The 27471-nt window shown below is 34.5% G+C and overlaps 1 protein-coding gene across 1 annotated transcript; it reads right to left on the bottom strand.

Annotated features, from left to right (window-relative positions):
- Positions 1–1918: 1918 nt before the first annotated feature.
- LOC134727955 (degenerin unc-8-like) lies at positions 1919–26034 on the bottom strand. The gene is made up of 8 exons (XM_063592353.1): positions 25889–26034; positions 23214–23305; positions 21990–22222; positions 19293–19401; positions 9358–9430; positions 7558–7665; positions 5366–5441; positions 1919–2148 (listed from the first exon to the last, which is right to left on the bottom strand). Exons 1-8 carry the CDS (start codon positions 25984–25986, stop codon positions 1987–1989), a joined length of 951 nt encoding a protein of 316 aa, XP_063448423.1. The 5' UTR covers positions 25987–26034; the 3' UTR covers positions 1919–1986.
- Positions 26035–27471: the final 1437 nt, after the last annotated feature.

Genomic DNA, 27471 nt, shown 5'->3' with positions numbered 1-27471 from the left:
ACTAGAGGTTGTTTGGTGTTTAATACCTCTTTCAGCACTAGAGGTTGTTTGGTGTTTTATACCTCTTTCAGCACTAGAGGTTGTTTGGTGTTTTATACCTCTTTCAGCACTAGAGGTTGTTTGGTGTTTTATACCTCTTTCAGCACTAGAGGTTGTTTGGTGTTTTATACCTCTTTCAGCACTAGAGGTTGTTTGGTGTTTTAAACCTCTTTCAGCATTAGAGGTTATTTGTTGTTTAATACATATTTCAGCACTAGATGTTGTTTGGTGTTTAATACCTCTTTCAGCACTAGATGTTGTATGGTGTTTAATACCTCTCTCAGCACTAGAGGTTGTTTGGTGTTTAATACCTCTTTCAGCACTAGAGGTTGTTTGGTGTTTAATACCTCTTTCAGCACTAGAGGTTGTTTGGTGTTTAATACCTCTCTCAGCACTAGAGGTTGTTTAGTGTTTAATACCTCTTTCAGGACTAAGAGGTTGTTTGGTGTTTAATACCTCTTTCAGCACTAGAGGTTGTTTTGTGTTTAATACCTCTTTCAGCACTGGAGGTTGTTTGGTGTTTAATACCTCTTTCAGCACTAAGAGGTTGTTTTGTGTTTAATACCTCTTTCATCACTAAGATGTTGTTTGGTGTTAAATACCTCTTTCAGCACTTAGAGGTTGTTTAGTGTTTAATATCTCTTTCGGCACGCTAGGTTGTTTGGTGTTTAATACCTCTTTCAGCACTAGAGGTTGTTTGGTGTTTATTATCTGTTTCAGCACTAGATGTTGTTTGGTGTTTAATACCTCTTTCAGCACTATAGACTGTTTAGTGTTTAATACCTCTTTCAGCACTATAGACTGTTTGGTGTTTAATACCTCTTTCAGCACTAAGAGGTTGTTTGGTGTTTTATCCCTCTTTCAGCACTAGAGGTTGTTTGTTGCTTGCAGTTTATGTTGGCTTACAGGAAAGAACCACAAACCTCTTCGAAATTAGTATACCGACTTAAACTCATCATGGATAAACAATTAAATTAAAAAAACAACTAAACAGACAAAGAGACCAAGTCAGCATATATAAAAAGAAATCGAACCATGAAACTGAAGAAAATCATTCAAATACGATCAAGACAAGCTTATAAAAAAACATTGACCAATAAAAAGATAAAGAATCTCAGTGGACCTACATCAAATTTAAGAAAATCGACAAATACGAAGTTTGCACAACTTAAAAGAAAAAGCAACATATAACCATATCGCATGAATAAAGCAAAAACACAAAATGATCAATTCCAATCTGTCTTATCCACTGCATGTCCGGTCTGTAAAATATAATTCGATAGACAGATAAAACAAAATAATATCCCAATAGTAAAATATTATCATCACAGGTATGGAGTTATTTTTTTTTATTTACATAAGGATGCTGGAGCAGACGACATCAAACCAGATTGACACATGTCAATCATGATCCCTAACATGAATTTGTTTTAAAATAATAGAGCATATTAACAGAAACATCACCTAGTATGTCGAAAAAAATAACATCCTTATTAACCCTTCTTATACTCTCTTCAACATAGCTTCAAAGCAAATAAAGGCAAAAGTCTTATACCATTGTTTAAAAGTCATAAATCAATTGAGAGAATACAAATTCGGGCTACAAACTAAAATCGAGCCGAGGGAAACGCATCAACTATATATAAGAGGAAAACAAAGCAACAACAGGAACACTGACGAACTTGAAAACAACTGCCACATTCCCGACTTGATACAGGACATTTTAAAGGCACACTTTCAGGGAGAGACTGAGATCTAGGGTCAACCAATTCAATACCAAAATTCTAAGAAAAACAACTCTAGAACGCATAAATTTTATTATTTTCTAATAAATTAAAACATTTTGAACAAATCTTTTTTTGTTAGGCAGACACACAACAAATCACTTAAAACATAATTAAAATATCTAGTTTAGAATCAAGTTAGGTCAAGTTCTGAGACGGTTAATTATTCCTTTTCATCGTATGCGGCATTAACTTCTGCTTTCTTGCGTGAACAACAAGCATGGAATAAGATGACAACCAGTTCTAAGAGTTCTGCTAGACTCAGAACAGAGAATCCTGCCCATAAACCTAGCTGTCCTCCAATATCACTTACAAAATTCTCATCCTGAAATAAAATAAGAATTGTTTATGTGCATTTATTATTTTAAACAGTTCTCCAGTCAGGTGGCTTTTCTGTTGTATTGTAATGATGACAGTTATTGACACTGACATGATATGAACTGTCAAGTTGCTATTAAGTGTGTGATTTTAAAACGGGTTATATAAACCCATGCTATTGTTTCAAAAAAAGGGAGACGGTTTGGATCCATTAAAAAGTTTAATCCCGCTGCAAATGTGTGCACCTGTCCTAAGTCAGGAATCTGATGTACAGCACAGGGACTCGGTTAGGAAATTACAATTTTGTAAATCAATGTTTTTAATTTATTTTTTATTATTTCCTGTCTATTTGCATTACTATATTAACGTATTTAAAGTTGCCATCACTATTTTTTTGTTTTCTGGCAATGTGCAGTTTACTATCCATATCCATATACTGAAAAAACCTAAAGGGATCTAAGTCGCCATCTTGAATTGCCTTCCCTACTTAAGATAAAAAATAATTAAAAAATATTAATAAATTACTATATACCTTACAACAGCCCTCATTTTCTTCCGAAATTATTCTTCTTTCACATGCATATTTTGATTTGTGGATAAACAGAACCCTTACGCAGTTTCAGTTGCATTCGTGTCAGAATATTCAAATTACCCGGCGAAAGCAACGTAACATTCGGAAACTTCCGGGTTGATGCGTTAACCACAACTATAAATCCTTATAAACAGACGAGTGCTGTCCCCTGATTTATTGTTACATATCGAGCGCAAAATTATTAACCATGTTAACGAATAGAACCGTTATTCAAACGGGGTAACATAAATCATTGACTTTTTCGTAGACACATCAATAAAATGAAGAAGCTACTTAAAATATTGACACGTTCAATGGAATTTATAAGGTTCACTAACAGTACCAGGATTTAAAAAAAGGGGGGAGGGCCGGTTGGTAGGTCAACTTGGAGTAATACTTTGAAAAAGTTTAACTTATCATACATGCATGTATGAAGTTCAATCAGAAGGCCACTTTTCCATATACATACATACTCCTCTGATTATATAAGTGTTGTACTGCATAAATTCATGATTTGAAAAATATCATGACGATGTCAGAAATACAACCCGATAGTTTAGGACAATCATTTGATATTTTCAATGGGCGGAAAGATAGGAGGATAATCTAATAATGAAACAACACATGCACTAACTGTTCAAAGACATTTTTGTTTGATATTTAATTTATATGAAGTAAAGGGACAGCACTCGTATGTTTATAAGGATTTATCTTTGTGGTAAACGCATCAACCCGGAAGTTTCCGAATGTTACGTTGCTTTCGCCGGGAAATTTGAATATTCTGACACGAATGCAACTGAAACTGCGTAAGGGTTCTGTTAATCCACAAATCAAAATATGCATGTGAAAGAAGAATAATTTCGGAAGAAAATGAGGGCTGTTGTAAGGTATATAGTAATTTATTAATATTTTTAATTATTTTTTATCTAAAGTAGGGAAGGCAATTCAAGATGGCGACTTAGATCCCTTTAGGTTTTTTCAGTATATGGATATGGATAGTAAACTGCACATTGCCAGAAAACAAAAAAATAGTGATGGCAACTTTAAATACGTTAATATAGTAATGCAAATAGACAGGAAATAATAAAAAATAAATTAAAAACATTGATTTACAAAATTGTAATTTGCTAACCGAGTCCCTGTGATGTACAGTAGTTGTCGTTTGTTTATGTTATATGTACCCGTTTCTTGTTTCTCGTTTTTTTTTATATAGATTAGACCATTGGTTTCCCCATTTGAATGGTTTTACACTAGAAATTTTGGGGCCCTTTATAGCTTGTTGTTCGGTGTTAGCCAAGGCTCTGTGTTGAAGGCCGTACATTGCCCTATAATGGTTTACTTTTAAAAAATTGTTATTTGGATGGAGCGTTGTCTCATCGGCACTCACACCACATCTTCCTATATCTACATTATGTTCTACATACATTTCAAGACATGATTAAAAACAAGTACTACAAATAAAAACACCAAAACAACCTACTTCAAATCAAAATTAAACTGAACCTTCAAAACACCTTAATGAAATCATGATGCTGCGCAGCACCATCACAATGAAAAAATACTGCTTTTGCATTTCATCTCACATGATTTCCACAAGACCAAGAGGCTCTCAAGAGCCTGTATCGCTCACCTGATTCTACTTGGGTTTTTGAAATCATATAAAAAAATATAAAATTTGGCTAAAAGTGACAACACAATCTCATAAGGAAAGAAACATTCAGGCTATGTTTAATTTCAGTCAAAAGTCCCCCACTGGCGGCCATCTTGGATGACGGATCGGCTACAAAGTAACAACACTTGGTCAGCACCTCATAAGGAACATGCATGCCATGTTTGGTTTTATTCCATTCAGTGGTTCTCTAAAAGAAGTCATTTGTATGAATTTCCCTTAGGGTCCTATGTTAAACTAAGTCCCCTGCTGGCGGCCATCTTGGATGATGGATCGGCTACAAAGTAACAACTCTTGGTCAGCACCTCATAAGGAACATTCATGCCATGTTTGGTTTCATTCCATTCAGTGGTTCTCTAATAGAAGTCATTTGTATGCATTTACCATAGGGTCCTATGTTTAACTAAGTCTCCTGCTGGCGGCCATCTTGGATAATGGATCGGCTACAAAGTAACAACACTTGGTCAGCACCACATTAGGAACATTCATGCCATGTTTGATTTCATTTCATTCAGTGGTTCTCTAAAATAAGTCATTGGTATGCATTTCCCATAGGGTCCTATGTTAAACTAAGTCCCCCCGCTGGCGGCCATCTTGGATGATGGATCGGCTACAAAGTAATAACACTTGGTCAGCACCTCATAAGGAACCTGCATGCCATGTTTAGTTTCATTCCATTCAGTGGTTCTCTAGAAGAAGTTCAAAATGTAAAAAGTTAACGACGACGACGACGGACGACAGACGCCAAGTGGTGAGAAAAGCTCACTTAGCCCTTCGGGCCAGGTGAGCTAAAAATAGGTTGGTTTACGTGCGTGTATACTGTGTCTTTGAGACACCTACGTTGCCTTTGCATTTAATAAAGGGGAGACTGAAGTTATAATCCGACTCACTATCGATCGAAGAGAACACTGACCGATAGAGGGCGCTGAATCATCTGAGTTACCTTAGTTCGCAGTCATATTTTAGTATTTTCTTAAAACTTACTGTATATGCGAGATCCTCTTGTATAACATCTTCTACCAACGATGAGAAAAATATCTTAACATAAGACAAACTGTCACTGAAAATACAACGGTACTAGGGTATACATCTGTTCAATTCTTAAAAATTAAGTTATATAGAAACTGATTCTCATAAACAGTAATACTACGGTCCGAGACCACAATTATTTCGTAGTGCATTTCTTTTAGAACATAAATGAAAATAAAAAATCCCACCTGCGCTTTCTCAAAGAAATTTTTACAGTGTGTTGTACTACTTTTATGACAAGTTATATTAAAATTATAGAAAACTTCATCGGCTCTAACTCAAAATATGGACAATTTTATGTTTAAGGCGTCTTGAAATCTTTTGACAGCTTCCGAAGTGCTTATTTTAAACCTTTTTCAGCTGGATCAAATCACTACTTTCCTTTAAAATTCTGGACCCAAATTTTTTTACAATGTAATTTCATCCCCCCCTGCCTACTTGCACTTTGAGGCATTAAACATGTAGAAATAAATTTGGAAGGGGTATAAAAATTAATGGCAAGTAACACACTGTCAACACTAGGGACTATATTCTTGAACAACGGAAATCAAGGGACGACAATTGTGGTCTCGGACCTAATATACTATAATAGAATCATATTAGAAACAGTGTGGGCCTGGCCATTGATTGACGACCTAAATTATCCCATTGACTGGGACAAATTAGGTGAACGTTTGTCTGTAACGACCATTGCTCACTTCTTACTTATTATAGGATTTAAACTGTGGGGTCACCAAAGGTTCTTAACGCCTTTAATGATAAAATAATTCGAAAAATTATTCAGGAATAACCTTTATGTTTTGATTTATATTATTGATATAAATCAACACATCGTATTATTCAGGATTCGTTTTTCGAATTGCTTTTTTTAGGTGTTGAGAACCTTTGGTGACCCCACAGATTCAGTGTCTTTAACAAGTACATAGTGAGCAGTGATTATTACCGACAAACGTTCACGTAATCTGTCCCAGTCAATGGGATAATTTAGGTCGTCAATCAATGGCCAGGACCACACTGTTTCGAATATGATTCTAATTGTTTATCTGCATTACAAAGATAGAAAACAAAAATACAAAATATCAATTAACCAATAATTATACAATTATAACTCATGAATATTTTTTATATTCAACAGAGTTAGGACTACTTGTACTGAGTATGAGGATGAAAGTGGAAAATGCAAGAAATGATATCTTTTTCTTGGCATTTACAATTTGCTTTATACTGGAAACAATATATATTGACACATAGTCTTTAGATTTATATATTTTTTTAAAATTTTGTTTATATATATTTATATATTTACTTGTATCATTGTTTTATATGCATTGTAAAGCGCTTAGAGTAAATGTGTATCTAGATAAGCGCTATGCAATATATGTTCTACGAGGGACAATATTCCACAGTATTCACGCAATAACCCTTTTATTGTATAGCATTATAATATAGCCGGTGCTATTTGAGCGGTGCTGGTCAAATAGCAAATGCGCTATTTTGCCGTTGCCGGTCAAATAGCCACTGCCAAAAATGTCTTATAATATTTGAAAGTAAAAATTGGTTTAAACTAAGATTTTGTCGTTGATGACGTTATAAATTTTTGAAGATTTATTGAAATTTAAAATTTTGATTATATTTAATTCGAATAACAAGAACTACCAACATACTTTAACAGTAATGCAGACCACACTTGCACGCCAACTTTTGCTAAGATATAATTATAATAAATGATCTTTCTTTGATGCAATTAATGCTGTATGACGTCAGATGAATGGAATTATCGAGTTTATTTCAAATGTAAAACCATCGGTTTTATTTATTTCACTTTGGAAATCACGGTTTAATATTCATCAGAACAAATGTAATAAACTTGTTCTTTCCTGTCTTTGTGTCGTGTTTGGTATAAATTAAACAGTCATTATTTCTTTCGAGTAATTTTAAAAGTTTCAATATTTTTATTCCACTTGAAGTGCATTTTATTTGGAAAACAAGATTTTCAACTATTTTCCAAATAATTTTATAGAAGACATGTATTAGTCGTTTTAGCGTTACTGGGAAATATTTATGGATTATGTCGTGAGAATACTTTTTGACAACAATGGTCATCAATGTTATTTATTTGTCAACACCCAAACTGTATTCACCCATACCTTACACCTTCCCTTGAGCCATTTGATTCCATAACAGTGTTTAACACCACTGCATAGTTCTCAGCTGGGTATTGAGTCATAAAAATATTCTTTTTGAATGATGTTTGCCTGAAATGATACATAGAACTAACATGTAAAATGTTACCATATCATCTTCGTCTTTGATAAAAATAGTTGTGTATTCCTGTTTTGTTGTCATAAATTGAGAAAATCTCGACATACCACAGAACCTAAGCAATAGAACCTTTGCTCGACCTGAATTGAGCATCCGTTTTGTCGATTTCCATTTAAATATGCAGGCACGTCCAGATTTGGGACATTTGGTGCCTCGCGTACAGAGATTGTCACGCTTTCTGCACGTTTAAGACACATTTGAGCTATTATTTCTTGGGTCAGAAGATGGTCTGTTGCAGGTTAAATTTTTCTGGCCCATACCAAAAGTAATGTTTAAATGCAGTAAATATAATAGAGAGAGTGTCATGCTCTCTCCACGTTTTAGAATCATTAGAAATATTGTTTGTTTGTCCGTAGGTCTGTTGGACGCTTAAACTTCTGGCCAATACCAAACCTAATCTCTAGAGGCAGAAGAAATTCTTTACCATTTTTCAGAACCTTCCCAATTGCGTTTACTAATTTGTATTTCCTTGTTCCGAAAATGCATTAAATATTCGCCACTGAATGTTAAGCAAACAACAACTATCGTAATAATAATGTTGACATTTTAAAAAGGAGGCACATGGTCACTCTATGTCATTTATGGCGACACTATACATGCTATAGAGGAGGGCTAACAATTCGCCATTGGTTCATCAGTTTTACGAATGTTATTGCCAGTTGCGTTCGTTTAACATGTGTTTGGTTTAGGGAGCTACCATTTGATTTTTATAGGGGGGCTAGGATGAAAAATTTTGTTCTGCTTTTTTTTTTAGCTGTAATCTCTGTCCTGCCTTTTTATTTTTCACTCTGTTCGGTCCTGCCTTTTTTTTTTTTTTTTTAGTTTATCCTGACTTTTTTTTCTATCTAAATTGTCGTCCTGACTTTTTTTTTGCAAGTGTCTCATCCTGCCTTTTTTTTTTACTCAAAACTCCTGTCCTGCCTACTTTTTTCAAATTTCATCCTAGCCCCCCCCCCCCCCCCCCCCATAAAAATCAAATGGTAGCTCCACTATCGTGATGTTTACCTTATTTCCTATCTCCTATTCACATGATACACATTTTTAAACACGTTTCAGCTGTAAGACAGTCAAATAATTTGAAATCAACTATAATTTGAACAAGCAGTTCCCGAAACTTACTTTTAATAGGCATAACTGCCGTGATGACCTCATGTTACATGTGTAATGTGCTTGTCTCGTGTTCTGTGGGTTGTGGGTTCGAATCAAAGGCTAGGAGATTAATATGTGCTGCTTTTCCGCGAAGCACGTAGGGGGTAGGAATAAGAGCAAATACTAGTAGACTCTGATTCTGACTGATGTGTCATACGAACTTATACCTTGTGAAATAGCATTTTTTTTATTTTCCGACAAATTGTGTCGGTCTATTACAAAACTGGGGTTCTCCATATATAATTACAAAAATATCAAATGGCTTGAAAAGTTAAAGAATACAGAAAATGGCATAAAAAGTTAAAGAATGGATAAAGTGCTTAATAAATTAAAGGATACAGAAAATGGCTTAAAAAATTAAAGAATACAGGAAATGGCTTAAAAAATTAAAAAATAGAGAAAATGGCATAAAAAACAAGAATGGAGAAAATAAGGACCTTCCACCTAGACCCTCATATAAGTTGACACCGACGTACCTGCATGGCATTTTGCATTTGCAATTCAATTCGCTTCCTGATAATGCTTCTGTATTGGCCATACACTCTATCTCTACAAATTAAAACAATAATGGGAAGAAATCTTACACCGAATTCGAAAATACCATTGATAATTCATTACTTATCATGTTTTTACTTTCATGGAGTTCAATTTTCGATATTTCACCTGTTTGCGAGGTTCTAAAGTGGATTTTTTTTCTTGTCCCCGACTATCTTCCATAAAAATTTCAGAAAGATATATTTTAGCAATTTTATCATGCTCGAAAAATATCTCCTTTAGGACATTCATACATTTACACACATATTTTATTTCCAAATTGGAGCCTCGATCGGGCATACAAATACATTACATGGTATAAAAATAGATTGATCCAAATAGAGATAGCAATATTATATACCATGTTCTGGAACAAATCAATGAATAAGTTTTCAAACTAAGTGCATAATAACATTCCTACTTTAAATTAATGAGTTTTGTTATAAAGACTAATTAAAATTCGAAGAGTAGAAAAAAAGCAAAACATTAAAAGCATAGAATAAAATTTGTCTCTATCAAGATAATCTTACCTGATGTTGTTTTGCAAATGTTCGTAGCGGCTATATATAATCTTACATAATGTTGCTTTACATATGTTCGTAACGGCTAAAGATAATCTTACTTGATGCCGTTTAACACATGTTCTTAACGACTAAAGATAATCTTACCTGAAGTTGTTTTACACATGTTCGTAACTACTATAGTTTACCTTACCTAATGTTGTTTTGCACATGTTCTAAACGGCTAAAGATAATCTTCTCTGATGTTGTTTTGCACATGTTCGTAACTGCTAATGATAATCTTATCTGATTTTGTTTTGCACATGTCGTTACGGCTACAGATAATCTTACCTGATGTTGTTTTGCACACGTTCGTTACGGTTAAAGATAATCTTACCTGATGTTGTTTTGCACACGTTCGTTACGGCTAAAGATAATCTTACCTGATGTTGTTTTGCACACGTTCGTTACGGTTAAAGATAATCTTACCTGATGTTGTTTTGCACATGTTCGTAACAGTTAAAGATAATCTTACCTGATGTTGTTTTGCACATGTTCGTTACGGCTAAAGATAATCTTACCTGATGTTGTTTTGCACACGTTCGTTACGGTTAAAGATAATCTTACCTGATGTTGTTTTGCACACGTTCGTTACGGTAAAAGATAATCTTACCTGATGTTGTTTTGCACACGTTCGTTACGGTTAAAGATAATCTTACCTGATGTTGTTTTGCACACGTTCGTTACGGTTAAAGTTAATTTTACCTGGGAGCTTATTCACAAAGCATCCGTTAACATTTCCGTTAAATTTCCGCTAATTTTATTTTGTATTCACAAAGCCTCCGTTAATTAACGCACCCGTTAACGTCTCCGTTAAATGTTCCGTTAAACCCGATAACTAACGGGTACGTCAACGTATCCGTTAAACGAGCACTATGCATATGAATACGGAATTTTTCAATTAAATCTCAGTGAAGAGCCACCATAAAATATTCAATGTTGATTAGGGAAAAACCCCAGGCGTTAGCAATTTCTTTTGTTATTTATAAAGCAAAACTGTTAGTTGGATGCATATGGCAATTCGTCTAGACCTAACAATTATTTTTCACTCGTTAAGCTAGATTCACACTGCCGTCCAGACAAGCTCGATCAATCTCGATCAAGACAAATTAAGCGATCGGGAGACTGGTCTGACTCAATCGACAAGAATGTTCGGGATAGTCTACCTTGCTCGTCATCGACCTGACTTTTTATTCGAGAGTTCTTGACATGTCAAAAACATTCGAGTAAGGATCGAGAAGCCAGACACTCGAGAAGAGATCGTGAATTCGTCGAGTATAGGGATCTAATTGATCGGGAAAGGATCGTATAGAGACCGAGTTTGATCGGAATACAAATAGTTTACCGATCTGTATTCGATTATTTCGATATTTGCTGGACTAATATCCGATCATTTCCCGATCAACGACAACCTATATATACGATATATGGTCCAACTTAATTCGACCAATGCCCGATCGCTTCATGATCACTGCGACTTCTATATTTTTTTTTCATCCCAGACTAACTCGATCAATACCCGATCTCTACGCGACCACATTCGACAACTCTTGGATCTCTTCTCGGTCATACACTTCATGATCACTGCGACTTCTCTATTTTTTTCACCCCAGACTAATTCGACCAATACCAGATCACTACGCGACCACATTCGACAACTCTTGGATCTCTTCTCGGCCATACACGAGTATACATGACTGCTACACGATTCCCTTTAAAATGTGTGCAGCTTTGATTAACATTCATGACTTTGCTTCTGCAAAAATATATTGTCACTATTCATTTTAAACTTTTGCAAGGAGGTGTAAAATTCTAAAAGAGATAACAAAGATACAAAAGGAACATTCAAACTCAAAAGTCAAAAACAAATCAACACAGCCATAGCGAAAAACGAAAGCCGACGAGAAAACAAACAGAAGTCTACATAACACAACATAGAAAACTAAAAATTAAACTTAGCAAAACGATACCCAATAAAACCTTTGATGATCTGAGGTGTTTCGGAAGGGGAGTAGATCCTGCATTTTAGATGACTAATCTAGCCTTCAAAGTTAGTTTTTAAGAACATGAATATTATATTTTACCTGTTTAATGGTCATTTTTAGTTTGACTGTCCATATTTTCCATATGTACAGATTTTTTGGCAGTACAAAAAAAGGTGTAGTATTATTGCCAACAAGACAACTATCCACAGGAAACCGAATGACACATAAATTAACATCTATATGTCACCGTAAGGACGAATGTTTACCAACTTTTTGCTTTTTGACACAGTTCTATAAAAGAAAATAACACGAAAGACAAATGATTTTTATTTTTATTTTTAGTTAGTGATAGATAACAGTTTCAATAAAGGTATTTTTGGGAAAATATCTGACAACTTTACCCCCTTTTTGTAATATTATTAGTAAAAACAAGCAGTTTGTTGCCATGGATACACCAAACAGAAATATCTTGAACCATTCAACTACTTGGTATCAAATCTATATATAAAAATACTGATTGCACATATATGACACAAACAGTAGGATTAATTTGTAAGAAAGCAAGGAAAAGGCGATTTCAAAATGTATTTTATAATGCTATCTATAACATCAGTAATAATCCAGTAACAAATCTCACTTTTAAAAAAAGAGCAGTAAAACTCCCATAACCATTTGGATCCTCTTTGTTCAGCTCCTGCAAGGTTTAGTATCTCATACTTTTGATTTTGCCATTTGATTAGGGACTTTTTGTTTTGAATTTTTCCTTTGAGTTCAGTATTTTTATGATTAAAATTTATACTACACACACAATAGTCGCCGTGTCAGCGACTGCATCACCTAGAATTCTTGGCACCCTCTGCTGTCTCCCCCTTTTTGTTCGTCTTCTACGCTCTCTGCAAGTTCCGTCACATCTGTGTCTGCGCTCTAACCACATTGCAAAACATTCCAACTGCTTTAATTCCATGTACATGTAGATATTTTAAATGTACTCAGACCGTCTGTGAACTACCGAATCAAACCAAATAAATGGGGAACATGTTCATTGGACACAGAAAATGCACCGGCTTGCATATAACGTTATGGATAGTCATTACCCAAGAACGGATAAAGTGACACAACCCAAATTCGCACTTGATCTGTATTTTATTGTTTTACGTTTGATAAAATTTGATTGAGGCAAAATAAAATTAGGGAACGGAAACTAATTGTTGGGACGTACGTATACGTACTTACGCACGGACAAGGGTAACACTTTAAAATGACTCTTCCGCTGCAGCGGGTGATATAAAAACATCATTTGTTTTAAAATAAAATTGTACATACCCGATCAATGCCCGACTATCCCTACGACCCCTATACGATCAAATCGATCTGGTCTAGCAGAGATCAGGCTGTGGTCGAGTATAGATGATTTGGTCTAGCTAGTCTAGTAAAGATAGTGTAGAGATCGTGATTGGTCGGAATAATAGAATATGTATTCAATATTATGAGTGCCGGATTGAAGTCGTAATGGAATCATCAAGGAGTCTTGAATGGTCGAGTTAAGCTCGTGTACAGTCGGATAGAAGTCTGGTAGAATTCGTAAACAGGCCCGTTCAAAATTTTGGTCACTCTTGGTCGTGGAAATGTGGACAATCGGGATAATCGAGTTGGTATGATGTATATGTGATGTGAACTTAGCTTTAGGCAAAGCTGTTAACTTTTTTCTCAAACCCCTTCTCTAATCATTGATCAAATGAAATACAATTATATTTCTGTTTACAGTAATAGAATATATGATTAAAAAAAATAACTTATACAGGAACTTTACAGCATTTTTTAAAAGGTTTTATAAATAAACAAAAAATATTAATACATATATTTGTGGAAATAAAAAATGTTTTTTCATCATTTTTTTATAGGTGCACCTGAGACATACATTGTGTGTGTGTGTGTTTCCCCCTATGACAACGACAATGTCCAGGTGACGAAATTTAACCTTCGCTCAGGGAAACGTTTTCTTTTAGAACCAAAATGTGTCTTGAAAGTAATATACAGAATATATAGCGAATTTCTGAACAAAAAATAATATTTGTGTTTATTTTGTGAAAAAATAAAAATGATCCACAAAGAAACATATATATAACCAAATAAACAAATAAACTTGTGATAATTCTGCTTTTATTGGTACAAAGTTGCTTAAAACCAAACCAAAAATGGCCCCAAAATATATTTTTGCAAAATTTAGTTTTATATACAATATATAGGGAAAAATCTCAACTGACGAATACTTATAGCCCCACTCTGTAGTTATAATAAAATTGAGAATGGAAATGGGGAATGTGTCAAAGAGATAGCCTTTCTATCAGTACGGCCGTGCATTTAGCGACCCCACTGATCCTCGTATAGTACTGATACATAATTTGTTTTGTATATTTTTTTACTAATAATTGATCGTAGAAGCTAAACAGCAATATTTTTTTCATCAAATATAAAATCAATGCAGATCAAAACCTTTTAAATATTTATTCTCACTTTCCCGTAGTGCTCTTTTGTCTGGTTATTGTCCCTTTGACATATTCCCTATTTCGATTCTCGTTGCTTAAGTATGTCCTTTAGTTATTTTTTGCTGTTGAGTTGTTGTATCATTGGCGTATACTCCTTATCCCATATTGTTCATACAATTCAAATTCCGTTTGCTGTACCATTTAAAATCGGATCACCAAAAATATTGACCCAAACGGTTATGGAAACTACCTCAAGAGCTTTTCTTTCTGTCAAAAAATGTGCAAAGGAGGGGATGACTTCAAACCTGTTGGACAAAGTAAAAGAAAAACAAAAAACCGTAATATTCTGTTTTTTTTATTTTTTCAACACCATCCATTATATTTCAAGTGTATTCAGCTTTCAAATTTGAAGACATTTTTCATTCATATGAAGAGATTTATCTTTATTGTTTAGGCAAAATATGCTTCTTATTTGGTCTCCGGTGGAGAGTTGTTTCATTTGCAATTCTACCGCATCTTCTTATTTTTTTTATCCTGATTAAATTTAGTTCCAGGAAAAGGCCACGAACAGGACTAAATATTTAAAACGAGAATGTGTACAAAGAACACGGATGCCCCTCTCGCGCTGTCATTGTATCTCTTAAATTTGCCGTGAAATTTGGATAAGAACTCTAATTTGGCATTAAAATTAAAACGGACGAACGAAAATGGGGCATATAAATTTGATCAATATCATTTATATATATAGCACACATCATTTTTCAAAGATAACAAGGCATAATTATCTAGTTTGATTTTAGGAAACTGACACTTTTTATTATCTTCGTCGATGTAGGAAGAAGCTTGATGTTTGCTTCACGTCCAGTGGCAAATATTTAATTAATATCCAATGAATGAGAACAAATATATCTAATAAAAACGCAGTCAAAGTAGTACTTTGTCAAGGATGAAGGGCTAGAAACTAATTGTATTTGTATTCATATTACATATGTTTCTCTGTAAACTTGAACTTAGTTTTCAGAGAGTACAATAACTATCTCTCTAATTTGCATGGAGCAAAACACTTTCCATACATGAAGCATCAGGTTTACTGCCCAAATTTTGACAGGATATTTTTGTGAGCGTATATATACATCAAACTACGAAAAACGGATGACAAACTTACATTTTTTTTGTATGTATGGGGGTCATACCCAGCACAGAGACACTTGGATTATTTGAATACACCTGTCGGATACTCCAAGTGGATAAGTTTGAAGTCCATCTAATGCCCTTCAACATCCTTATACATATATACAATAGATTCATAGCTTATGGCTAATGTCAGAGATAGGTTAAGCTTAAATTAATGACACGTACAATATTTAGAGTTGTCAATCCAGTAGTTTTTTTTTATTTACCCCTAGAGTTCAAAATGATTGCATAATATATATTTGAGGTTTTCTTCTGATTAGATACATTTAAATTAGCAAGCATGCGAAGTTAAACCTTTAATCGCATTTCATATAATCCTTCACCAATGATGTCAGAATAATGCGAACCCTAGACAAGATTATCATGGGGTCAAAACAAAATCAAATAAAATTGAGAATGGAAATGGGGAATGTGTCAAAGAGACAACAACCCGACCAAATAAAAAAACAACAGCAGAAGGTCACCAACAGGTCTTCAATGTAGCGAGAAATTCCCGCACCCGGAGGCGTCCTTCAGCTGGCCCCTAAACAAATATATACTAGTTCAGTGATAATGAACGCCATACTGATTTCCAAAGTGTACACAAGAAACTAAAATTAAAATAACACAAGACTAACAAAGGCCAGAGGCTCCTGACTTGGGACAGGCGCAAAAATGCGGCGGGGTTAAACATGTTTGTGAGATCTCAACCCTCCCCCTATACCTCTAACCAATGTAGAAAAGTAAACGCATAACAATACGCACATTAAAATTCAGTTCAAGAGAAGTCCGATTCTGATGTCAGAAGATGTAACCAAAGAAAATAAACAAAATGACAATACTACATAAATAACAACAGACTACTAGCAGTTAACTGACATGCCAGCTCCAGACTTCAATTAAACTGACTGAAAGATTATGATTTCATCATATGAACATCAGGCACAATCCTTCCTTTTAGGGGTTTAGTATCATACCATCATAACATATATGAGAAGAACATAACCCGTGTCATGCCAACAACTGTTTTTAGAATAAATGTGTTTAGTTCCGACGCAAAGACCTTATCAGTGACTCAATATTAACGCCAAAATATGCAATCTTTAATGACTTGACAACAGTATCGTAATTATATCCCTTCTTAATAAGTCTATTCAAAGGTTTTGTAAGTTTCTGAGGTGAATACTGACACCTTTGTGCTTTATACAGAATATTTCCATAAAAAATTGGATGTGAAATACCTGAACGTATAAGAAGTCTGCATGTTGAGCTATATTTACGAATGATGTCTTTATACCGATGATAAAATTTAGTAAATGTTTTGACTAGTTTGTGATATCGAAAACCCTGGTGTAATAATTTTTCAGTAATACATAAATTTCTCTCGTTAAAATCTAAAACATTGTTACATACACGACCGAATCGTACAAGTTGAGATATATAAACACCGTAAGATGGTGACAAGGGAACGTCACCATCTAAAAACGGATAATTAACGATAGGAAATGAAAAATCATCCCTTTTATCATAAATTTTAGTATTCAGCTTTCCGTTAGTGATATAGATATCAAGATGGAAGATAGGGCAGTGGTCATTGTTAGTATTAGCTTTATTTAAAGTAATTTCAGCAGGATAAATTACATTAATATACATACTGAAGTCGTCATTATTGAGAGCCAAAATATCATCCAAATATCTAAAAGTATTATTAAATTTGTTTATCCAATGTTGTTTTGATGGGTCTTTGCTTATTTTTGTCATAAATTGTAACTCATAACAATACAAAAAGAGGTCCGCAATAAGTGGTGCACAGTTAGTCCCCATTGGAATTCCGATAATCTGACGATATACGGAATCCCCAAAGCGAACAAAAATGTTATCTAGTAAAAATTCAAGGGCATATATAGTATCATATAATGTACTGAAGTACTGAACATAGATGACCGCAAGTTATTTTGGATGGTCACAAAAAATAACATCTCTATACCTGAAAGTGAGGTAAAGGTACATATATATATATATTATTTTTCTGAGACAAGTTTGTGCTTTGATGATGAATAAATGAGAGGGAATTCAACCTCACCATAATAACTATTACATTGTAGTGATACAAATTAGTATATTCTGGTTTGTCGTTATATAGTATATTAATATTTGTATATAACAGTTACATGTTTATATAATTTCATCTATTTGTATATCTTTCTATTTTACTATTCTAATAATAGTGCAGTGTAAGCACATGGTGGACATCCTTCTGTAATAATTCGATCTTTCTAATAGATTGGATCTGAGAAGGCATTCATATTTTCTCGCAAAACTTTCCTGTGATATTCTTCATCATGCGTAAACACAATCTTTCGGTAATTTGGATTTGTTATAAATTGATATATATACATGTATTTCCCACGACAATTAACACTTTTTCAAATTATTTATCTATGTTCTCAAAAATAATGTTCATGCATATTTTTGGGTGAAATCGATGTACATAACAAACGATAAGGAATGCTATTTTGCGTTTAGTTATCAGTTAAACACAAAAGCCACGTGGGTAGAAATGTTTGTGGCAACAATACACTGAAATACCCTCACGGTCATTTGATGTAAAAATCGATTTTACTTAAAGTACTATTTGCACCATTTACTTGAGTGTACTTTTTTTGTGTTTTTTTTTTTATTGCTCAGTGGCATACCGGTATGTTGTTCATATTCGTTAAATCGAGAGCAAAAGAAGAAAAACATACTACCGTTGGTAGGTTTTGCATCAGAGTTGACCGAACGGTATAAAGGGCGAATCAGTGAACTCCCTAAAAAAAATAGCGTATCCACGTGGATAAGAGGAGACATTTTTTTTTGTAATAGGCATCTTTCAGACCACTCGTGCAGGGTGTGTACGCTACTTATATCACAAGCCTATTAAATTAAATAAAACATATAAAAAAAATTAGTTAAATGAACAAATTAAACCTAAACAAGTTTGTTTTCGATTGAGGTTTTCGACGCATTGTAGTATATTGTCTTGAATGCACAACCGCTGGAAAAAGTTAACACTATTATTATAAAAATGTAAATAAACTCTTTGGTCATTGTAGTGTCGAGTCGATTTATAAACCAATGAAAACACCCGACATATCAATTACGTCTAATGTGCATATTAACGCACCCGTTAATAGCGCACCCGTTATCTCAATGTTAACGGACACGTTTGTGAATACCACGTTAATTTTTAACGGACGTACCCGTTAACGTCTCCGTTAAGTTAACGGGTCCGTTAGTTAACGGATGCTTCGTGAATAAGCTCCCTGATGTTGTTTTGCACACGTTCGTTACGGTTAAAGTTAATCTTACCTGATGTTGTTTTGCACATGTTGGTTACGGTTAAAGATAATCTTACCTGATGTTGTTTTGCACACGTTCGTTACGGTTTAAGTTAATCTTACCTGATGTTGTTTTGCACACGTTCGTTACGGTTAAAGTTAATCTTACCTGATGTTGTTTTGCACATGTTGGTTACAGCTTAAGTTAATCTTACCTGATGTTGTTTTGCACATGTTGGTTACAGCCTAAGATAATCTTACCTGATGTTGTTTTGCACACGTTGGTTACAGCTAAAGATTATCTTACCTGATGTTGTTTTGCATATGTTGGTTACAGCCTAAGATAATCTTACCTAATGTTGTTTTGCACATTGTTGTAACGGCTAAAGATAAGAAGTCATAACTACTCAGACAAAAGCAATCTTTTCTGACTGCTATTCCAGTACAACGTTCCATACAGGGCTGTAATTAGGTACCAAAAATAACGCTAGTTACCGATGATTAACGAATGAACTTATGAAAAAAAAACAATTTCCATATCCAATATGTAGCCATGGTGAATTGATTATTTTCTTATTGTTTTTTGTCAATGTTTTTTTTTGTATATGCACATGTTTTTGAATAAATATTACCAACGTACTTTATATGGCGTTTTTTTCAGTGACAAGTGACTATGGTGTTTAACATTGAGATTGTGTTTGAAAGGACAAAATTCTTAGCTCTTTGTAATTTTATAAAAAAAGAAGATGTGGTATGATTGCCAATGAGACAACTATCCACAAAAGACCAAAATGACACAAACATTAACAACTATAGGTCACCGTACGGCCTTCAACAATGAGCAAAGGCCATACTGCATAGTCAGCTATAAAAGGCCCCGATAAGACAATGTAAAACAATTCAAACAAGAAAACTAAGGGCCTTAATTATGTAAAAAAATTGACGAAAAACAAACATGTAACACATTAACAACGACAACCACTGAATTACAGGCTCCTGACTTGGGATAGGCACATACATAAATAATGTGGCGGGTTAAATATGTTAGCGGGATCCCAACCCTCCCAATAACCTGGGATAGTGGTTTAACAGTACAACATAAGAACGAACTATAAAAATCAATTGAAAAAGGCTTAACTCATCAGATAGACAAAAAAATCAAATACAAGTGGACGTGGCCGGGTACTTATACATCCCGACACAAAAAGACACAATGAACAGATCATAGAGTATTTGCAGTTATCTGACAGCTAGTTCAAAGCCACTAACAACTAATAAAAAAAAATCATGCCTCTAAGATTTAACAATCAATCCGTACACATCCAACATACAATGGATTTAGTGTAAAGACGTCATAAACAGCCAGAGAAAAACATGACCTTGTGCAATGCCAAGTTACAGGTATCGACAGATTGTAGATCCATGAACATGTATATGTATATAACATACGAGTAATATTTAGTTAGCTTTTAATCTACTGATAACAAAATCAATATTCATACTAATAAAAACAATATTCAATGATCTTATTACAGTGTTGAATAGGTAAACTTTTAGAACAAATTTATTTAATTTGCTGATATTTCCTCGCATATTTAATCTGCTGGTGGACCTTACGTACCCGAGAGACCTACCAAATTACACTTATTATCGGGTTTGTACTAACACGTGTAACACGACGGGTGCCACACGTGAAGAAGGATCAGCTAACGCTTCCAGAGCATCTAAGATCACCCCCAGATTCTGATGGGGTTCATGGTGCGCAGTCTTTAGTTTTCTGCGGTTTTTTTTTTGTATACTACTTTTTGTCTGGTGGTCTTCCTTTCATTTTTAGCCATGGTGTTGTCAGTTTATTTTCAACTTATGAGTTTGACTGCCCATCTAGTATATTTCGCCTTTCTTTTACCAATCTAGTAGTCAGCAATTTTATGAGTTATCATTAATGTGTTTATCTTCTGTAAATATAGATTTTACCACTGCATTGAGTGTGATACGTTATTTATCCACTCGAGACAGTAACATTTTCAAATTTAACACGCGAGGCTCGCCGAGCGTTTTAAATATATAAAATTTAACTGTCGAGAGTGGATAAATATCGTTTTTCACGAGATATGGTTATAGAGTCTATTTCTCTAATGATTTTTAAACAAAATGCAGGCAAACGTATTCCTTCTTTTCAAATGATCTGCAAAAATATGTGTTCTTTCTATGTGACGTCATCAGGCATTGTCGCCTTTGTTCATGCCGTCACAATAGGAAATTCAGAGGAAAGCAAGAAAAATCGACGTCATAATTGGACTTTTTACCAATGAAGAACTGAGATCAAACGAACCACAGGTTTATAAAAAAAAAATATACAATGGGTGCAGAAAGGGATAAATTGACGAAGAATTAAAGAAATAAGCTGTATATACAAAAATGTTGAATTTTCAAAATACTAAGGTATAGGTTGCCTCAGCCGTATTAGCACAACTTTTTGGAATTTTCGGTTATCAATGCTCTTCAAGTTTGTATCTGAAACTTATTTGATTAGAACGCCACTGTTGAGTCTCATGCAGACGACACTCACGTGGGGCATATAGCAAATTATAATCCTGGTATCTTTGATAATTTTGAAACAACCACTGGGTCGAACCCACTGCCGGTTGGCGCGTCCCAGAGGGTGGTCCGTGTAACATTTATCAATTCAAAATTCAAAAAGGTTTTAAAATTTAGTTTTAAAATATCAAAATTCAAAATTCTTAACATATGCATAAACGACAAATTTTGGGGGCTTTAAAATTTTCAACTTGCTTATTTAATACTGATTGTTGTATTTTGCCAATTTGTGACATTTTGGGTGAGCGTTGATTTGCAATGGCGGTCAATGCATACATAGCAGGAGATGTTTGTTCTAGTCCTCTTGAAGCATCCAGTATCGGCCCATTTTAAATTCATTCGGTTTCCTCGGTTTTTTTTTATTACCTTGATTTGCACATAGATTAAAATAAGGAATTAATTCAATGCCTCGGCTTTTAAAAACATTATTACCATGCATCATTTTAACTTACCAGAACACTTGAATATGTGTTATTTGTGTCGCATAGTTCTTCCGAACCTGCGTATCGAATAAACCTTTCTTGCCTCATAGCTATATTGGTTTCAAACTTCGTGGACACAGAAATTCCCTCGCTTTTCAATTGTGCTTTGTAATGTGAACTGTGAATAGCTATCCTGACTCCTGCAGTTGCTGTGACGAATGGCATATAATCATTTTGTTGAACATCAAGCAATAATTCCAGTCCTGAAAAAAATGTATATAAAACCAGTGGCGGATTCAGGGGGGGGGGGGGGGGGGGGGTGGTTCAGGGGGTTGGAACCACCTTTTTTTGGACGATGAATGCATTTGAATTGGAGCATAATTATGGATAGTTGTCTCATTGGCACTCACACCACATCTTCCTATATCTATATAGTTGGACCCCCCCTTTTACTCTGGGTTGGGAACACCCCCTTATTTGTTTATTCTCAGGGTATAACTATTATAAATATATTACACAGTTCAAATTAGAAAAAAATAACCACTTAACATAACTTGTGACTTTAATAGTTTAAAAGAGAGGCAAAAGATACCCGAGGAACATTCAAACTCAAATTAAGTCGAAAATAAACTGACAACGCCATGACTAAAAAAGCAAAAAACAAACAGACAACAACAGTACACAAAACACAACATAGGAAACTAAAGACTGCGCATTACGAATCCCATCAAAAGACGGGTGAACTCGAGTGCACCGGAGGGGATATAAACAGATCCGGTTCCAAATGTAGCTTTTGATTGGCATGTACATCACATTTGCAACTCCAAATTATTCTTAAGTTAAGTAGAGGTCAGTTTACAATCAAGAAAAAGTATTCATCATTCAGTTATCCACAACATACAAGTAACGTATACACAATGCTTTGATATCACCACACAACACATATTGGGTTGGGATTTGAGTGGCGCCATTTTACCATTCTAGAGTTATACCCCTTTATGAATGGAAAATACAACTGCTGATCTTTGTGTTTCTATTCTCTGTCTTTAGTTTATCTGAACCAAATTTTATGAAACTAATACACGGTGCTTATTGCACACAAAGTCTAAAAACAATATAATAATGATATATATGTATCTGAATATAAATTTCAAATAATCAGGCATATTTCATTACAACGACGTATTTGAAATGCATTTTTATAACCAAAGAACTTCATCCGATCAGGTAACATTCATCAAAATATATACTTACCATACGCTGGTCCTGCTAGATTTGTCGGGTTTGAAAAAGGCGTAAATTTGTAGCATGTTCCATAGTACTCGTCTCGTACCTTTTGTATTTCTCTGAAAGTATAATTTATTTTAAAAAAAACCTGCATGTTTTGCGAATATATTATTAAATTAAACGAGACTGCATTAAGTGCACACACACGTCTTTCTGTATAAAGATGCCAGACCACCAATTAAAAATCCCTAACTGTTCAACCAAATTTTGCAATTTTCACAGCTTTCTAAATATTTTACCATAATAAGTTTAATTTCAAGGAAACCAGGTATATTATCCTGAATTGTACATGTATCACCTTTCTCCATGTCAATGTTCAACCAATGTTTAAAGTCTTAGAAATTGCTGATCTTGAAAACAAAGGTATTACAAAAACAACTCCCAGGTTTCTGGAAATCTTAAATTAGAGTACTTTGTAGCGCATTAATCCTGAATTGTTAATGCTGTCATATCTCCCTTTCACCAAAAGTTTCATTTCTGCAAATTTGTTGGTTAGTTTATATAATTAAGTAAACTATGACATCAAATGCACTATTTTTTGTTCGAGTAGGCCTACTTTCACTCTAAATTGGAGGGAGTAATTGGTGGTCTGATACCTATACAAATCCGTAATCAGTTACGCCAGCGACTTTTATCAAACCTTATATAATGTATAACAACACAAAATCAGAGCAAAGTGTAAAATATAAGTTGAAAAGTGCTTAGCTTAGCACACATCTTGCCAACTAATAAAAAATCAAATGAAAGTATTCTATGACGCCATAAGCAGTCTAAGAAAAGTATTTGATTGTAAAATACCATAATGTAAGGGAGTTCGCTTCTCAGTTTCAAAATAAGAAACTTTTCAAAACACTTGTTTATATTGATAGGGGATAAATAAAAGAATCCAAAGAGCCAAAAAATATATATGATCATATATAGGTCACCGTGCTTGTTTGCGAGATATTAGTCATTGCAGTTTTGGCGGGAAACTATTCTCTCTTGACTTTTCATAGCTTTATCATTGACAAGGTTAAGTACTAAAAAACTATTAAAAAATAATTAAATTTTTTATAAGACTTTTACAGATGGCTTATCATTGTACATGTTAAGTTTACAAAAAGAAAATGGGGGTCACCGGGCAAATTTTTTCAAAGCATCCAAATTGATAAAACCAGAGGATTCTGAAAATCTGACAAAAAAAAACCAAAACAGGTCAAGCCAGCTTCCATTAAGTAACCAGGATGCACGATATCACAGCTGGTTTATTTACTATATACATGTAGATTTCCTGTTCGTGATTGAAGCAAACAAGTGTTTTGTAATCGTTACAGTAATTTATCATAATTAAATCCGTTCTCCTGATAGTTCTTTTTCTTTTGCCGATTCTGAATATCCGGAATAATCGAACAATTCTCTTTTAAAAATGAAAAAAGTTTCTGTTTAGTGTCAGCATATCAATAGTTTATCATAAAACAACTAGTTTTAAACTATTTCGTTAAAGCTCACTTTGTTGACACAGTGAAATAAAGAGTGATAGTCTTAGTGAATTTAGAGACTAAGTGCCTACGTTAAAACTTTCGATGGACTTGAAATAAAGACTATAAATACGTTAAAATTCATTGGGGGGGGGGGGGGGGGGGGGGTACAGTAAAATAAAGATTAAGTGCCTCCGAGTCCGTTTAAACTCGTTCGGTGGACGCAGTGAAATAAAGACCAGGTGCCTCCGTAGAAACACAGTCGGTGGAAACAGTAAAAAGACTAAGTGCCTCCTTCAAAACTCATTCGGTGGACACAGTCAAATAAAGACTAACTGCCAACGTTTAAACGCTTTCGATGGATACAGTTAAATAAAGTGATTAATTACGATGAAGAACAGTTCCTTGACTGCATGATAAGAACACTTGACGATGATAAAGTGATTACTTACGATGCAGAACAGTTCCTTGACTGCATGGTAAGAACACTTGGCGATGATAAAGTGATTACTTACGATGAAGAACAGTTCCTTGACTGCATGGTAAGAACACTTGAAGATGATGAAGTGATTACTTACGATGAAGAACAGTTCCTTGACTGCATAAGAACACTTGACGATGATAAAGTGATTACTTACGATGCAGAACAGTTCCTTGACTGCATGGTAAGAACACTTGGCGATGATAAAGTGATTTCTTACGATGAAGAACAGTTCCTTGACTGCATGGTAAGAACACTTGAAGATGATGAAGTGATTACTTACGATGAAGAACAGTTCCTTGACTGCATGGTAAGAACACTTGACGATGATAAAGTGATTACTTACGATGAAGAACAGTTCCTTGACTGCATGGTAAGAACACTTGAAGATGATAAAGTGATTACTTACGATGAAGAACATTTCCTTGACTGGTAAGAACACTTGACGATGATAAAGTGATTACTTACGATGAAGAACAGTTCCCTGACTGGTAAGAACACTTGACGATGATAAAGTGATTACTTACGATGAAGAACAGTTCCTTGACTGGTAAGAACACTTGACGACGATAAAGTGATTACTTACGATGAAGAACAGTTCCTTGACTGGTAAGAACACTTCACGATGGTAAAGTGATTATTTACGATGAAGAAAAGTTCCTTGACTGGTAAGAACACTTCACGATGGTAAAGTGATTACTTACGATGAAGAACAGTTCCTTGACTGGTAAGAACACTTCACGATGAATTCATTCTGTGGTACATTATATCCATGTATTTCTGCATCACCATAATCTCCCATTCGAAGATGTAAAACTTGATTAGCAGTTGTCAAAGGATCAGGTCCTAGTAAATAAACAAAACTTGTATTTAAGGGTCTAGTCCGAGATTACTCTGACGTCCAACGGCTGTTTTGCCAGACAAGCTCGAGCCTGGCAAAACAGCTGTTGAACGTCAGAATAATATCGGACTACTAAGGGTCTTGGTGTGGGGTTTCTATATTCAGTTCTTATAATGTTATTCCAATTTTCCGTCATCTTTTTATTTTATTTGCCAATTATATTAATTTTATCTTAGCATCCTGTTATTCTCTCTATTCTCTATGTTTTGGTCCATGTTTTCTCTATTCTTTATATTTACCGCTCATGATTATTTTCTATTCTATAAACTCCATCCACATCCTCGCCGTTTCAGAATCAAATGCGTCCTGCTTAATATTTTCAAAAGTGTACATTAAAACGTCCTGATTGGAAGAAAATGTCAAAAACAATGGAAATTTAACCAATGACGTGACGTTATTTTCATTTTGGAATACGAACAATGAAATTTCCCATGATGCTTTAGAATCTAAAACGGCCAATTATTAAAATTATTTATTTATACTGGTCATCAAGATTTCCAGAAGGGAGCTACACTGTGCTGGTTTTTAATTATCTGTTTATTTAAACAACGTACATGGTTTAGATAGGAAAAAGGGGATATTTAACATTCTGAATACTAGTATTCTATTTTTTAATGTGTGTGTATTCGTCCTGAACCTGCATGAAATATTTGCCACTGGACGTTAAGCAAGGAACCAACAATCAATCAACCTTGGATAGTTTAAGAAAATTATTAAAATTTCAAAAACTTTAACAACAGAGTGAATGTAATGTTTCCAGGCAAAAAAACTAATACAAAAAAGAAGATGTGGTATGATTGCCAATGAGACAACTATCCACAAAAGACCAAAATGACACAAACATTAACAAGTATAGATCACAGTACGGCCTTCAACAATGAGCAAAGCCCATACCGCATATAGTCAGCTATAAAAGGGCCCGATTAGACAATGTAAAACAATTCAAGCGAGAAAACTAACAGCCTTATTTATGTAAAAAAATGAACGAAAAACAAATATGTAACACATAAACAAACGACGACCACTGAATTACAGGCTCCTGACTTGGGACAGGCACATACATAAATAATGTGGCGGGGTTAAACATGTTAGCGGGATCCCAACCCTCCCCCTAACCTGGGACAGTGGTATAACAGTTCAACATAAGAACGAACTATAAAAATCAGTTGAAAAAGGCTTAACTCATCAGATAGCCAAAAAATACAAGTGGACGTGGCCGGGTACTTATACATCCCGACACAAAAAGACACAATGAACAGATCTGAGAGTACTCGCAGTTCAAAGCCACTAACAACTAATAAAACAATCATGCCTCTAAGACTAAACACTCAATCCGTACACATCCAACATACACTGGATTTAGTGTAAAGACGTCATAAACAGCCA

This window comes from Mytilus trossulus, chromosome 8, assembly GCF_036588685.1.
Source record: "Mytilus trossulus isolate FHL-02 chromosome 8, PNRI_Mtr1.1.1.hap1, whole genome shotgun sequence".
Lineage (NCBI taxonomy): Eukaryota > Metazoa > Mollusca > Bivalvia > Mytilida > Mytilidae > Mytilus > Mytilus trossulus.
Note: the sequence above shows the minus strand (reverse complement) of the source record. Positions and strands in the feature narration are given on the sequence as shown.

Coding starts and splice junctions, on each gene's coding strand:
- LOC134727955 (XM_063592353.1), bottom strand. CDS start 25,986: ATGGGAGATTATGGTGATGCAGAAATACATGGATATAATGTACCACAG. Junction 19,402..21,989: donor ACACATATTCAAGTGTTCTG/GTAAGTTAAAAT, acceptor ACCTAATTACAG/CCCTGTATGGAACGTTGTAC. Junction 2,149..5,365: donor AAGAGGATCTCGCATATACA/GTAAGTTTTAAG, acceptor ATTTTATTTCAG/GATGAGAATTTTGTAAGTGA.